Below are 11,762 nucleotides of genomic sequence, written 5' to 3' on the forward strand. Positions count from 1 at the left end.
TTTAACTTGTGCTTGTTCATAGTATTGATACTATTTCATAATCAGAATAATAAAACACTTTGTGTGTGTGTGTGTGTGTGTGTGTGTGTGTGTGTGTGTGTGTGTCCATTTATCTTACCCACCATTTTCAGACCACGCCCCCTCAGCTCAGCACATAAAGCATCACAGTGGGTTTCAGTGCATTCAACAGATCAAAGGAAGAAGAAGAAATGTCCTGCCGGAAGAATTTCAGTCTTCTCATCTCATGCGTGCTCCTCTTCATCATCCAGCCAGGTGAGTGATGTTTTCTATTGTAATTTAATTTATTTGTTGATAATTTAAATCTTCATGTAAACAAGCGTAACACAAAGTTCCTGATATTGTTCAGTGCTACAGAGCAGTTGGTGCAGTGTTTGTTTCACTCATCTGTTCTTCACTTCATCATCTGCTGATTTATGCGTCCTGATGTTTGGTTTCTGCTTCAGGTCGTGGTTCTGAGATTATCAATGGGAAAGAAGTCGAGCCACACTCACTGCCTTTCATGGCTCATGTGACAGGTGAATATTCCTGTGGAGGGACATTAATCCATCCACAGTGGGTCCTGACAGCTGCCCACTGCACTGGGTAAGAATCCCATGCTTTAAGGAGCCTCGAACTGTCTGGGGTCTGGATCTCTACCACACCTACTTCATGTCCCTGGGGGCGGGGCTATGGCGCCCCATACCCACTCTTAGACAGTTACACGAAGAAACCTTATGAATACAAAACGTGCTCACAAACACACACTATCTTTGGTGGCTGCTGCCTCTAAATAATCGTGTGTTGTCGGCCTTGTGTAGCATTCAATATTTATTATTTACTGCTACATGATGACTCATGTTGGTTGTTTCTGTGTTTCTGCTGTGTCTCTCTTTCCTTTGTCTTTCCCTTCCCCGCTCCTCTCCATTCTGACTGTAATAACCTTAAAGTAAAAAAAGTAAATACTGAAGATCGAATGAACTATGACAATCAAGTGGACCAATATGACAAAAACTGTAATGATCCACTTGTGAAAGTCAGTCTGTTGGGCTTTTTTTGGCCTTCAGACAGTCATACTGATTGTTACAGTGCCAAACAGGACAGGCAAAAAAAAAAAGACATTTCTTATTCTTTAAATATTTATTATATTTGTTTTTAACAGACTGTGAAGAGAATGTATTGTGACCTTCTTAAATTTCGATAGTTTAGAGCTTGGGATCACATGTCTGCACACTTTGATATACTGACTGTGAGTGAGGACATCAACATGATGTTGCTGGATTTATATTTATCGTAGCAAAAAATAATGTCAGCAAACATTTTACTGATATGAGCAGTATAAACATCTTTGCAACTTTACATGACAGGAAAAAAACTAGAAAACAAGTAGACAGGTTTGCACTTTAACGAAACGAGAACGTGATCACAGTCCAAAAAATGATGCTACACAAAATATGTTTGTAATTTAAATTAATAACATTCACAAACCCAAAGGAAAGCTGTTTCTTAGAGAGTAGAGCTGATCCTCTTTGAAGGTGTTATGTATAACAGCTGCTTCAGAGTTTTCCTCTCTCCTGTAGGCCAGAGGTGGAAGCTCCTCGAGGGCTGGTGTCCTGCAGGTTTTAGATCTCACCCTGGGTCAACACACCTGAATCAGATGATGAGTTCATTACCAGGCGTCTGGAGAACCTCGAGACATGTTGAGGAGGTCGTTTAGCCATTTGAATCAGCTGTGATGGATCAAGGACACATCTAAGACCTGCAGGACACCGGCCCTCGAGGCCTGGAGTCCGACACCCCTGTGCTATATATTAACACACATGCAATGAGACAATTATGATTATTGTTTTTGAACCTGAACTTTTAACTTTTAAAACATGTAAACAGTCATCACTTGTGTGTGTGTGTGTGTGTGTGTGTGTGTGTGTGTGTGTGTGTGTGTGTGTGTGTGTGTGTGTGTGTTGCAGTATGAATAAGGCGACTTTGGGAGCACACTCTATCAAGAAACGGGAAGAAAATTCTAAACAGATCCGAGAGGTTGTGACACACGTTCCTCATCCCAGCTACACCAGTGTCGCTCTGGGCAACGACCTCATGTTGCTCAAGGTAAGGAGATGATTCAGTGTCCAAAAGCAAGTAAAGAAAAAATGCAACATTTTCATATTAAATAAAGTATTTTCTCTTTAGACACGTTCACACACATTTCAACAAATCACTGCAGATATTTCAGGAAAATATAAAAATAAATGAGTGAATGACTGATGGTGCAAAAGTTCAGCACAATGCTGCATATTTATGTATATATTAGTGCTGCCAGTGTTAATCTCAATAAAATGACGTTAACGCCAAAACTGCATTAAAGCGGCAAATCTCTAATACCTCGTTAACACAGATCGCCACGCGGGGCTGGTTAGCTCGTTAACATGTTAGCCACATCATTTTAACAAGATTAAATTAATTGACTTAATTAGATAATTAATAATAAGAATTAACTTAATTATATGTATACTTTTTTTTTTTTTAGCTTAACAAACCAGCAAAGAAAACCGGGGCAGTCAAATGGCTCAAGTTACGCACAGCCAGAGACCCGGCAGCTGGCAGCAGGTGTCTGGTGGCTGGATGGGGAATAACCGAAACAAAACGACCATCAGACGTCCTCAAGTCTGTCAATGTGACTGTGGTGGACAGGCAGACGTGCAACTCTCGTGATTATTACGACCACGACCCTGTTATCACTGATGACATGATATGTGCTGGTTCAGATGGTACAAACGTCGCTGATACCTGTCAGGTACGTATGAAGAATACATGTATTTTTCCTTGTTTCCTTGCATTCAGCTCAACACCTGAAACACTGTCATGTGTTTGTTCTTGCTGCAGGGGGATTCAGGAGGGCCGCTGTTGTGCGATGGAGCGCTGGTTGGAGTCACTTCTTTTGGACGGGGTTGTGGTGTCATTGAAAAACCTGGAGTCTACTCGTTTGTCTCAAGGAAACAACTGAAGTGGATCAAGGAAACATTAAAGTCAGCTTAAATGTCATGAAAGCACAGGCGTGAATCTCTACGAGCTTTGATGCTTTCATGTTAAATCTCTCGGTGATGTCTCTGTAGACCATTATCCATTTTATCATTTCTCATTTTTTAGTTTCTGCTAGCTTGCTCACATTCTGCACATGTAGCGGTGCTGTCACGGTCAGTCGTTTCCACTGCAGGAACTGAAGGCGGGAACATTAACTGGACTGACCTGAACACGTTTTTTAGCCATTCAGTATTAAAAAAGGCACAGCCACTGTGATGGTTTATGGATTGCTGTTTTTCATTTTAGCTGTTGTAATTACACGTGTATACACAACCCTGTATAAGTGTGATGACCTCGCAACGATCACGACAGCTCCAAAAGCAATCTTCACATTTCTACAGGGGAAAATGAGCTTTTTTTACCCTGCAATTTACTGATTTGTGAAAAGATGTTATTTTCACTCAAATTTTAATTTGTAATTTCTCTTTTTCAATTATTTTTAATTATCACACATAATCCATGAACATAAAACAAAGTGAGTTTATTCAGTCTGTCAGTCATGGTTTGTCACCATCTCCTGTGTTAGAAACTAAAAATTGTGGCCAGAATGTTTTTATGCTGAATTTTTAAGCATAAATTCTTGTGTATTTTATTGCTCTTTGAATATTTGTGCTAAAAAACAAAAACAAACAAACAATCCTAAAACAACAATTTGTCCTGACACATTTTCTATTCTTTCTACTTTCGAATAAAGCTCGTGGCTCTTTCTTTCATTCATGGTTCTTCCAAAGCGTCCTGTTTTTTGCACCACATACTTCACTCTTTCACACTTTTCTTTTTTCGATTGTCACTTCTAACAACACGTGGCTGCAGTTTTGTCTCACACACAGCCACAACCTCAGGTCACAGTCGTTGATGCAGGGAGGTGTGATGAGCTGATGGAGCTCCGGTGTGTCTCGGCCTCACCTGCCGACGAGCCCAAACCAAACTCCTAAATCTTTCACATTATTTTGCAATGAGGAATTGTTTCAGTCCTCCATTTTTAGTGTTTTTTTATGACCACAAGCCACAGAGCAAGAAGTCCCCTGGCCTGGACCCTGAACACATCACTCACCACAAACATCCTTAAACAACACCCTGACATGATGTGTGTCAGTCTTTAGAGCACAGAATGAAAATGACAATCTAAGCTTAGTTTCACAGTGATACAGACACAAGGAGCGATCCAGTGTCCTGTAACTGTAACCTCTGAGGAGAACAAAAACAGAACGAGGACAATAACACTCGTGCAGAGCGACAATGACAGATCTGGCTTGTTGAGCAATAACCTGTTCGAGGCATTAAACTGTCCATCTGTTCTAACTGCATGATTGACCCTGCTTCTGAATGTGATCACTTTGCTGATAATGCTTTATGCATTTACTTTAGCCTGTTGTGTCATGGTGCACTGTGTGCAGGCAGAGTAGGAACCAAAGACAAATTAAATGAAGCCTCGTTGCTGTTACAGGAAATACAAAAACTCAGGCAAGGAGAAAACTGGACACACAGCCAGCTGAGATGATGCAACAAGGAACAGAGAAAACTGAGGACACAGCAGCTAACAAGACGATGACTAACAGGTGGGAAGACAACTGGAACTAATTACAGAGTAAAGAGACACAATGCACACAGGACGAGAGAAAAGAAACCAACACAGAGACCAGGACTAAGACACGTGACACTGACATGGAGACATGACGGACACAGACTGGACACAGAAAAGAACTGACATCATCAGGAACTAAGGACTAGTCCAGGGGTGGGGAACTCCAGGCCTCGAGGGCCGGTGTCCTGCAGGTCTTAGATGTGTCCTTGATCCAACACAGCTGATTTAAATGGTTAAATGACCTCCACAACATGTCATGAAGTTCTCCAGAGGCTGGTAATGAACTAATCATGTGATTCAGGTGTGTTGACCCAGGGTGAGATCTAAAACCTGCAGGACACCGGCCCTGGACTAGACTATCATACTCAACACTAAATACCACAGAGTGAAAGTAAATCATCCAAAAGAATAAATAATAAATTAAAAAAAATCAAACTTCTGGTCAAAGACTCAGGACCGCGACATGTTAGGTGATGTTATCATTATTCACAGCTTTCAGTTTTGTACACAGTCCAACCGGTTTGTTGTTTGTCACCTGTTTATGGGCCTTTATTTATCAGGCTGCAAACTTCCTGTTTGGGTCCCTTAGTCCCGCTGTAAGCTTCAGTCCAGGTTGCTAGGCAAAAGTTTAATGAAGGAGTCCCTCATGGCTGTTTGCATGTTCCAAACTTTAGAAGGAACGGCACTCTAACTCACATCCTGTCACATGAGCAGTTTTAACTTTAACACGGTCTAAATAGGACACAGGAAGACAAACAGTCCAGGATGATCTACAGCGACAAAACCAGCCTGCTACGTGCACACAGTCTGTTAGAGGTGACAGTGACACTAGGGATGGGTATCGTTTAGGTTTTGTCTGATACCGGTGCCAAACCGGTAATTTTGAAACGGTGCCGGTGCTTAAACGGTGCTCGAACCGATGCTTAAAGAATGGAGAACACACACTTTGTCCAAAACCCTCTCATGTTTAGCTTTTTTTGTCATGGTCCAGAGTCTGTGACTCCATGTTTATGTTTTAGTTTATTGTTATTCTGGGGTGTTGTACTGTCCTTTTTTCACGTTTCGTGTTCCTATGTTCTGTTGTTTGTGTGTGTTGTGTCATTACGTGTATGTGTTCCTGTCTTGTTCTGAAGGTCCTTTTCTTATGTGAGTGTGTTCAGCTTACGTTTCACCTGCCTCGTCAGTCATGATTTCACCCAGGTGTGCTTCCCTCCTGTCTCCCATCCCCTGATTACTGCTGTGTGTATTTAAGCCCTGTGTGTTCTCCTGCCTGTTGCCGGGTTGTCTCCCTCTGTCGTCTGTGTTCGTTCTGTGTCATCTACCTGCGTCTGCCTGCTTTGCCATTTCAGTTCTGTGTTGTGTTTTTTCTCCAGTTTAGGTTTTGCTTTGTTTCCGTCCACACCTTTGAATGAAATGGATGTTACTACACTGCCTTCCCAAGTGACTCCCAATCACATAAGAGTATGAGACAGTGGACCTTTTTTACTTAGGGGTGTACTCACTTTTGTTGCTGCCACCTTTGCTTGGTTTAGGCAATAATGGCTGTGTTTGAGTTATTTTGAGGTGACAGCAAATTTACACTGTTATACAAGCTGTACACTGACTGCTTTACATTGTAGCAAAGTGTCACATCTTCAATGTTGTCCCATGAAAAATGTGAGGGGTGTACTCACTTTTGTGAGATACTGTATCCATCCATCTCTCTCACACACAGAGTCAGATTTTAATGTTTATGCCTTTAATTTAAGAACAACTTTATTTCATATTTGGTAAATTCTTTTATTACAGAGACTAAACTCACAATGTTTAAGCTTGAAGTGAGCTCATAGCAGACTCCAGCTGACTGCAGTTGTATTAAAAGCAGTGATGGTTTCTCTGAGTGAAGGTGAGCTGCTGGCAGGAACACAGTTTGTAGGAATACACCCGGAGCGTCTGCAGGGAGAAAAGGAGAAGCTAGAAGCTGCTGTGGTGCGTTTGAAGAGTCTTTGCTTGTAATCGGGTTCATAGAGAGACTGAGGAAGTGACATTTCTCCATTTCTGAATAATCACACCAACACTTGTCACCTTCTCACCAAGCTTATCGCTGATGATCTTGGTGTCTATCCCAGTGTACGTCTTCAGTCGTGTCCCTGATGTCCTTCGGTCTTACCCACAGTGATAGGAGGTGAGCATGGAGTGAATTGATTCAGTGGATCGGTGTGCTTCATACACTTAATGAGGAATCTGTAATCAGTTTCAGCAGAGGATCAAATAATTAGTGTGGCTGATTGAGGGAAATAGAGTTCAGTTATTGTATTCTGAAGTATTGGTCAGTAGTTTGTACGCTCTGTCCTTTCAGATCATTTACTTTCATAAATATTCTAATTAAAATGGGGCATTTAGAAACACTCATGAGTGTAACTGACAGTGTGGACACACACCCACTGAAACTGTGAGCTGTTGCTAGAAACATTCATACGTGTTGCTCAAAGTGTTGCACCAAGATTTGATGTGAGATAATGCACGATATAAAAAGAGCTTAAGGTCATCACTTATGACCAGTCTGAGCACAGGCATTAGAACAACATCAGCACTCCTCAGTTTTGTGTGTAATTCATCACAGCGGGTTTCACTGCATTCAACATCTGATCTACCACAGCCAGGAAAAATGTTCTGCCTGAGGAGTTTCGGTCTTTTCCTCTCGTGCGTGCTCCTCTTCATCACACAGCCAGGTGAGTAACGTTTCTATTGGGCTTTAATGAATGATTGTGTTATGTAAACAACAAAGAACACATTGCTGATATCTCGGTGCAGTGTTTTTCCACTCATCTGTTCTTGACTTGATCATGTGCTGATTTATGTTTTTGGATATTTTCTTTTTGTTTCAGGTCACGGTTCTGAGATCATTCAAGGGAAAGAAGTCGAGCCGCACTCGCTGCCTTTCATGGCTTATTTAAGAGGTAAACTGTCTTCGTGTGGAGGGACATTGATCCATCCACAGTGGGTGCTGACGGCTGCCCACTGCACTCGGTAGGAACATGAACTTTTAATTTTTTCTTATTTTTTTCTAAAAAATAAAATTACATTATTTATTTTTTACAGACCGTGTGAAACATTGTCTCCTTTGTTAATTGTGATAAATTGTAATGTCCATGCACTCACTCTACTAATACATACTGGTTTAGAGTGAGTGCATTACCATTTTACTGCGAAGGTCAGTACAAACATTTTAGCACGTTGCTATATCTACATGTCTTTCCTCATCTTATATTCTTGTTTTCTTACATTATAGACAGAAACCAAACAGGTGAATGTGTTTGTGGAAACCACTCAAAGTTTGTCTCCATGAAATGTCTGAAAGACAACAGCTTGAATGAAAACAGAGGCTTATCACATCATAAATGTATTTAAAAAAACAAATGTTTCTCTAATTCAGCTTTCATTACATTCACACATGAAGAAAATCTGCCTTTTAAATAGTAAAGCTGAACGTTTTAAGGTGTTCCAGCTGCTCCAGAGCTGGAACAAGAAAGTAGGAAGTAAAATCGATCCAGAGTCTTCAAAGGTCAAAACACACACGTTTCTATAATTTTACATGTCAAGCTGTTTAAGCCAAGAACTGTACAGATATTTACAACTCTTAAAACATTTTATATTATTCGAATTCTTATTTTTTTCTTATTCTTGATTTATAATATTTTATATTGTTGAAGTTTGTATTTCAGCTGGAGGAAATACGATGCTACGATGTTGTTAAGTCTCTAATGATCATCAGAGACTTAGTAACAGCCATTACGCAGCCAGATGTATTAATATATACACTAATAGCATTAATATGATTATTCTTATAGAAACTCCTGATCTGTTAACCCTCTAAATGTGTAACTTTTCTTTGACAGTATGTATAAGGTGGTCCTGGGAGCGCACTCCATCAGGAAAAAGGAAAAAGATTCAAAGCAGATCCAAGAGGTTGAGAAACTTTTTCCACATCCCAACTATACCCATGTAACCAAGGGCAACGACCTCATGTTGGTGAAGGTAAGGTGGTAAACTAATGCCCAAAAACAAGTCAAGTAAAAATGCAACAGGATTAATGCATTTGTTTTTACCTTACATGACGTATGTCTGTGTATGTCTACGTTTCAATAATACTGCACATATTTCCCATTTTCAAAGTAAAACATGCAAATAGATGACGGTTCAAGACTTTAGCACAGTGCTGCATAAATATAAGTGTGACCAAGTGGTCGGCGGGGTTATGCACAAAATAAATAAACTTGACAACGCCACCTAGGGGAATTACACCCCCAGGAAATATATTTAAGAAAAATAAATAAAAGGAATAAAAGAAGACCGCACAGATTCAAGGATGCACACTGAGGCAGGTTGGCTTCCAATATTAAAACAGTTTTATTTATAGAAATAAATAAAATATTATAAATAATATTTTATAAATAAAATATTAAAAGTCAAGATGTAGCGTCATTATTGACAGTGTCCTACAGTAAAAATAAACAATCGTGGAACTTGGACTTACCAGCAGCCGTGGAACCAAAAGAAAATCACACCAAAAGAATCACTGCAGACCACCCAGTGCTGTACAAAAGAAAGTGTGAAAACGACCCACCACCTGAGGTCCCAGGGCCACTGGCTCGTCCTCCTTCACTGAAATAAAACACAGAAAAGTATGTTAAAAGAATAAAAGGACACTGAGCGTCAGGCTCGCTACAAATCATAAAAAGACTAAAACACACTTTAATAACTTTAATAAAAGAAATCTCACACACACACACACACACACACACACACACACACACACACACGGGAAAGGCTTATTCCCCACGGGTCAAACTACCACTCGTGCTGGTAATAATTATTCTCAGGCGTAGGCCGGTCTGGCTCCCCACCGGCTGAGACCGGCCACCCAGGCGATTTAGAGTCCCAGCACGACACTCGGGCAGAGAATCACTTCAGCCCGATCACAGAAGTGTGGGTACGAGCAACAGCCCAGGGTAAAATAGAACACCAGGCGAACCCAAAAAAAGGTAAGCCTACTTAATAAAAACAAGATAAGACAAAACAAGACAAGACAGCAGTTCACAACAGCAACTGAGAAGGCAGTCCACTCTTCCAATTTAGGTTGGACAATTTACCATGGAGAGGTGAGTACAGCAGTGAACCCTGAAACAGATAAGTGTAACCTTAAACTCTTATAGCTATAAATGCTAATAAAAGTAGTTCTAACAGCTTACCCCAGGACCGGAGGCACTATACTCTCATTGGTGGAGATACCACGAACACCTCTCTCCGCAATGGCAGAATTAAACAGACTGCTGCGCTACAACAGGCCGGAAAAGGATATTAACACCAATTCCAGTATTCGGAGGGAATCCAAGGTTAAGCGAGAGCATACCTGTAGCTGTCGTATAATCGGCTCTTGCTGATCAGTCCGTCGCAGTACGCCAGCATTTACTGCTGTATCGTACCAGAAGCTCGGGAGGAATTAATCCAACAAGACATCGGCTTAGCTTTATACAGGCTAGCGCCACCCTGCAATCAATGTGCAGGTGGGTTCCCAATTAACCCGATCACCTGATACAAGGAGCGAGTGCAGTGGAAAGAGAGCGAGGGTGGTAGAGCGAGCGAGAGAGAGAGAGAATGAGAGAAGAAAAACAACGGAAGGCGAGTAGCCCATCTGGCTACATAAGCTTTAAGACCAACTCTGTAAAGTTACTACATCAGTGTCACTCGGTGTTTCTTTTTTTAGCTTCAGGAACCAGTGACTCTGACCAGGGCAGTGAAGTGGCTCAAGTTTGGCAACACTGTGAGATACCCGGCAGCTGGCAGCAGGTGTCTGGTGGCTGGATGGGGACGAACCGAAACAAAACGACCATCAGACGTCCTCAAGTCTGTCAATGTGACTGTGGTCGGCAGGCAGACGTGCAACTCTCGTGATTATTACAACCACAGACCTGAGATCACCAAACACATGATATGTGCTGGTTCAGATGGTACAAACGTCGCTGATACCTGTCAGGTACGTATGAAGAATACATGTATTTTTCCTTGTTTGAAGTAAATGTTCATTCAGCTCAACACCTGAAACACTGTCATGTGTTTGTTCTTGCTGCAGGGGGATTCAGGAGGCCCGCTGTTGTGCGATGGAGCGCTGGTTGGAGTCACTTCTTTTGGACGGGGTTGTGGTGTCATTAAAAAACCTGGAGTCTACTCGTTTGTCTCAAGGAAACAACTAAAGTGGATCAAGAAGACAATGAAATCATTCTGAATGTCATGAAAGCACAGGCGTCAGGCTGCACAAGCAAGATGAGAACCTTTGATGGTTTATGGTAAATCTGTCAGTGCTGTGTCTGTAGACCATTCTGCATTTGATCATTTTAGTGTTTCTCTTACATTTCATTATATTTTAGCTTCTGCTTTGCAATAATTGTTACACACTCTGCGCATATACAGTATGATAGCAGCCCTCTGTTGGTTAGTCCATTACTGCCATTGAAGGAACTTAAAGCAGGCACAATGTGGCACAAACATTAACTGGACCCCAAACCATCTGGGGGGGGGGTAAATCAGCTTCCTGAAACAAGCTGCAAATTCCTGCTGCAGGACTTATTTTCATTTTGCTCTCTTCAGAGAGATTCACCACCTCCTGTATTATATTCTTTCTTATTTTTGCACGCTTTCTCATTTGTTCATTTCTCATTCCAATTATTTGTGCTTAAAAACCAACAATGATATTTCTCTAACTTTCTAATAAAGCTGAACGCATGAATAAAAAGACACATTTCCGTCCTCTTTCTTTCATTGTTTCAGAGGATCTCTGACATCCAGCACATCCATAAAGTCATGATTTCAGCATCTCCACCAACTCTGTGTCTTTGTTTATCTCATTATTATTCCAGCAGCCTTCTTTATTTAAAGTTTAGAACAGCATAGTTAATATTATTTATGATAAATGTGACCTCAGGTGTTAAAACAATATCAGCACATCTCATTTCCCATTGGTCTGTTTTTACTGTCTGACTGAGGGTGAGATCACATCCTGTGAGCTCAACATAGAAACTCTGAGTCGTTGAGTTTCAGAGCATTTCACACCTGATAAAGAAAA

At 41.1% G+C, this 11,762-nt stretch overlaps 1 protein-coding gene and 1 long non-coding RNA gene across 2 annotated transcripts; one reads left to right on the top strand and one right to left on the bottom strand.

The window, feature by feature from the left end:
• The first annotated feature begins 201 nt into the window (after nucleotides 1–201).
• On the top strand, nucleotides 202–11,291 carry LOC309719490 (transmembrane protease serine 9-like). The gene is made up of 10 exons (XM_082555645.1): nucleotides 202–273; nucleotides 465–603; nucleotides 1,965–2,103; nucleotides 2,522–2,788; nucleotides 2,878–3,020; nucleotides 7,202–7,371; nucleotides 7,528–7,669; nucleotides 8,539–8,677; nucleotides 10,407–10,676; nucleotides 10,773–11,291. The coding sequence occupies exons 1-10, from the start codon at nucleotides 210–212 to the stop codon at nucleotides 10,923–10,925; spliced, it is 1,626 nt and encodes a 541-aa protein (XP_082411771.1). The 5' UTR covers nucleotides 202–209; the 3' UTR covers nucleotides 10,926–11,291.
• LOC309719159 lies at nucleotides 8,897–10,344 on the bottom strand. Its single transcript, XR_014280155.1, has 3 exons — nucleotides 9,892–10,344; nucleotides 9,793–9,820; nucleotides 8,897–9,304 (listed from the first exon to the last, which is right to left on the bottom strand). It is a non-coding gene; the product is annotated as an uncharacterized lncRNA (long non-coding RNA).
• Nucleotides 11,292–11,762: the final 471 nt, after the last annotated feature.

Source organism: Aulonocara stuartgranti (genome assembly GCF_965226115.1).
Source record: "Aulonocara stuartgranti genome assembly, chromosome: 12".
NCBI classification, from domain to species: domain Eukaryota; kingdom Metazoa; phylum Chordata; class Actinopteri; order Cichliformes; family Cichlidae; genus Aulonocara; species Aulonocara stuartgranti.

What these genes read in the sequence shown, in the direction of transcription:
- LOC309719490 (XM_082555645.1), top strand. Translation starts at nt 210, where the DNA reads ATGTCCTGCCGGAAGAATTTCAGTCTTCTCATCTCATGCGTGCTCCTC. An exon ending in CCTCTTCATCATCCAGCCAG is followed by an intron (nt 274 to 464) that starts GTGAGTGATGTT and finishes TTTCTGCTTCAG; the next exon opens with GTCGTGGTTCTGAGATTATC. An exon ending in ACGTCGCTGATACCTGTCAG is followed by an intron (nt 2,789 to 2,877) that starts GTACGTATGAAG and finishes TTCTTGCTGCAG; the next exon opens with GGGGATTCAGGAGGGCCGCT.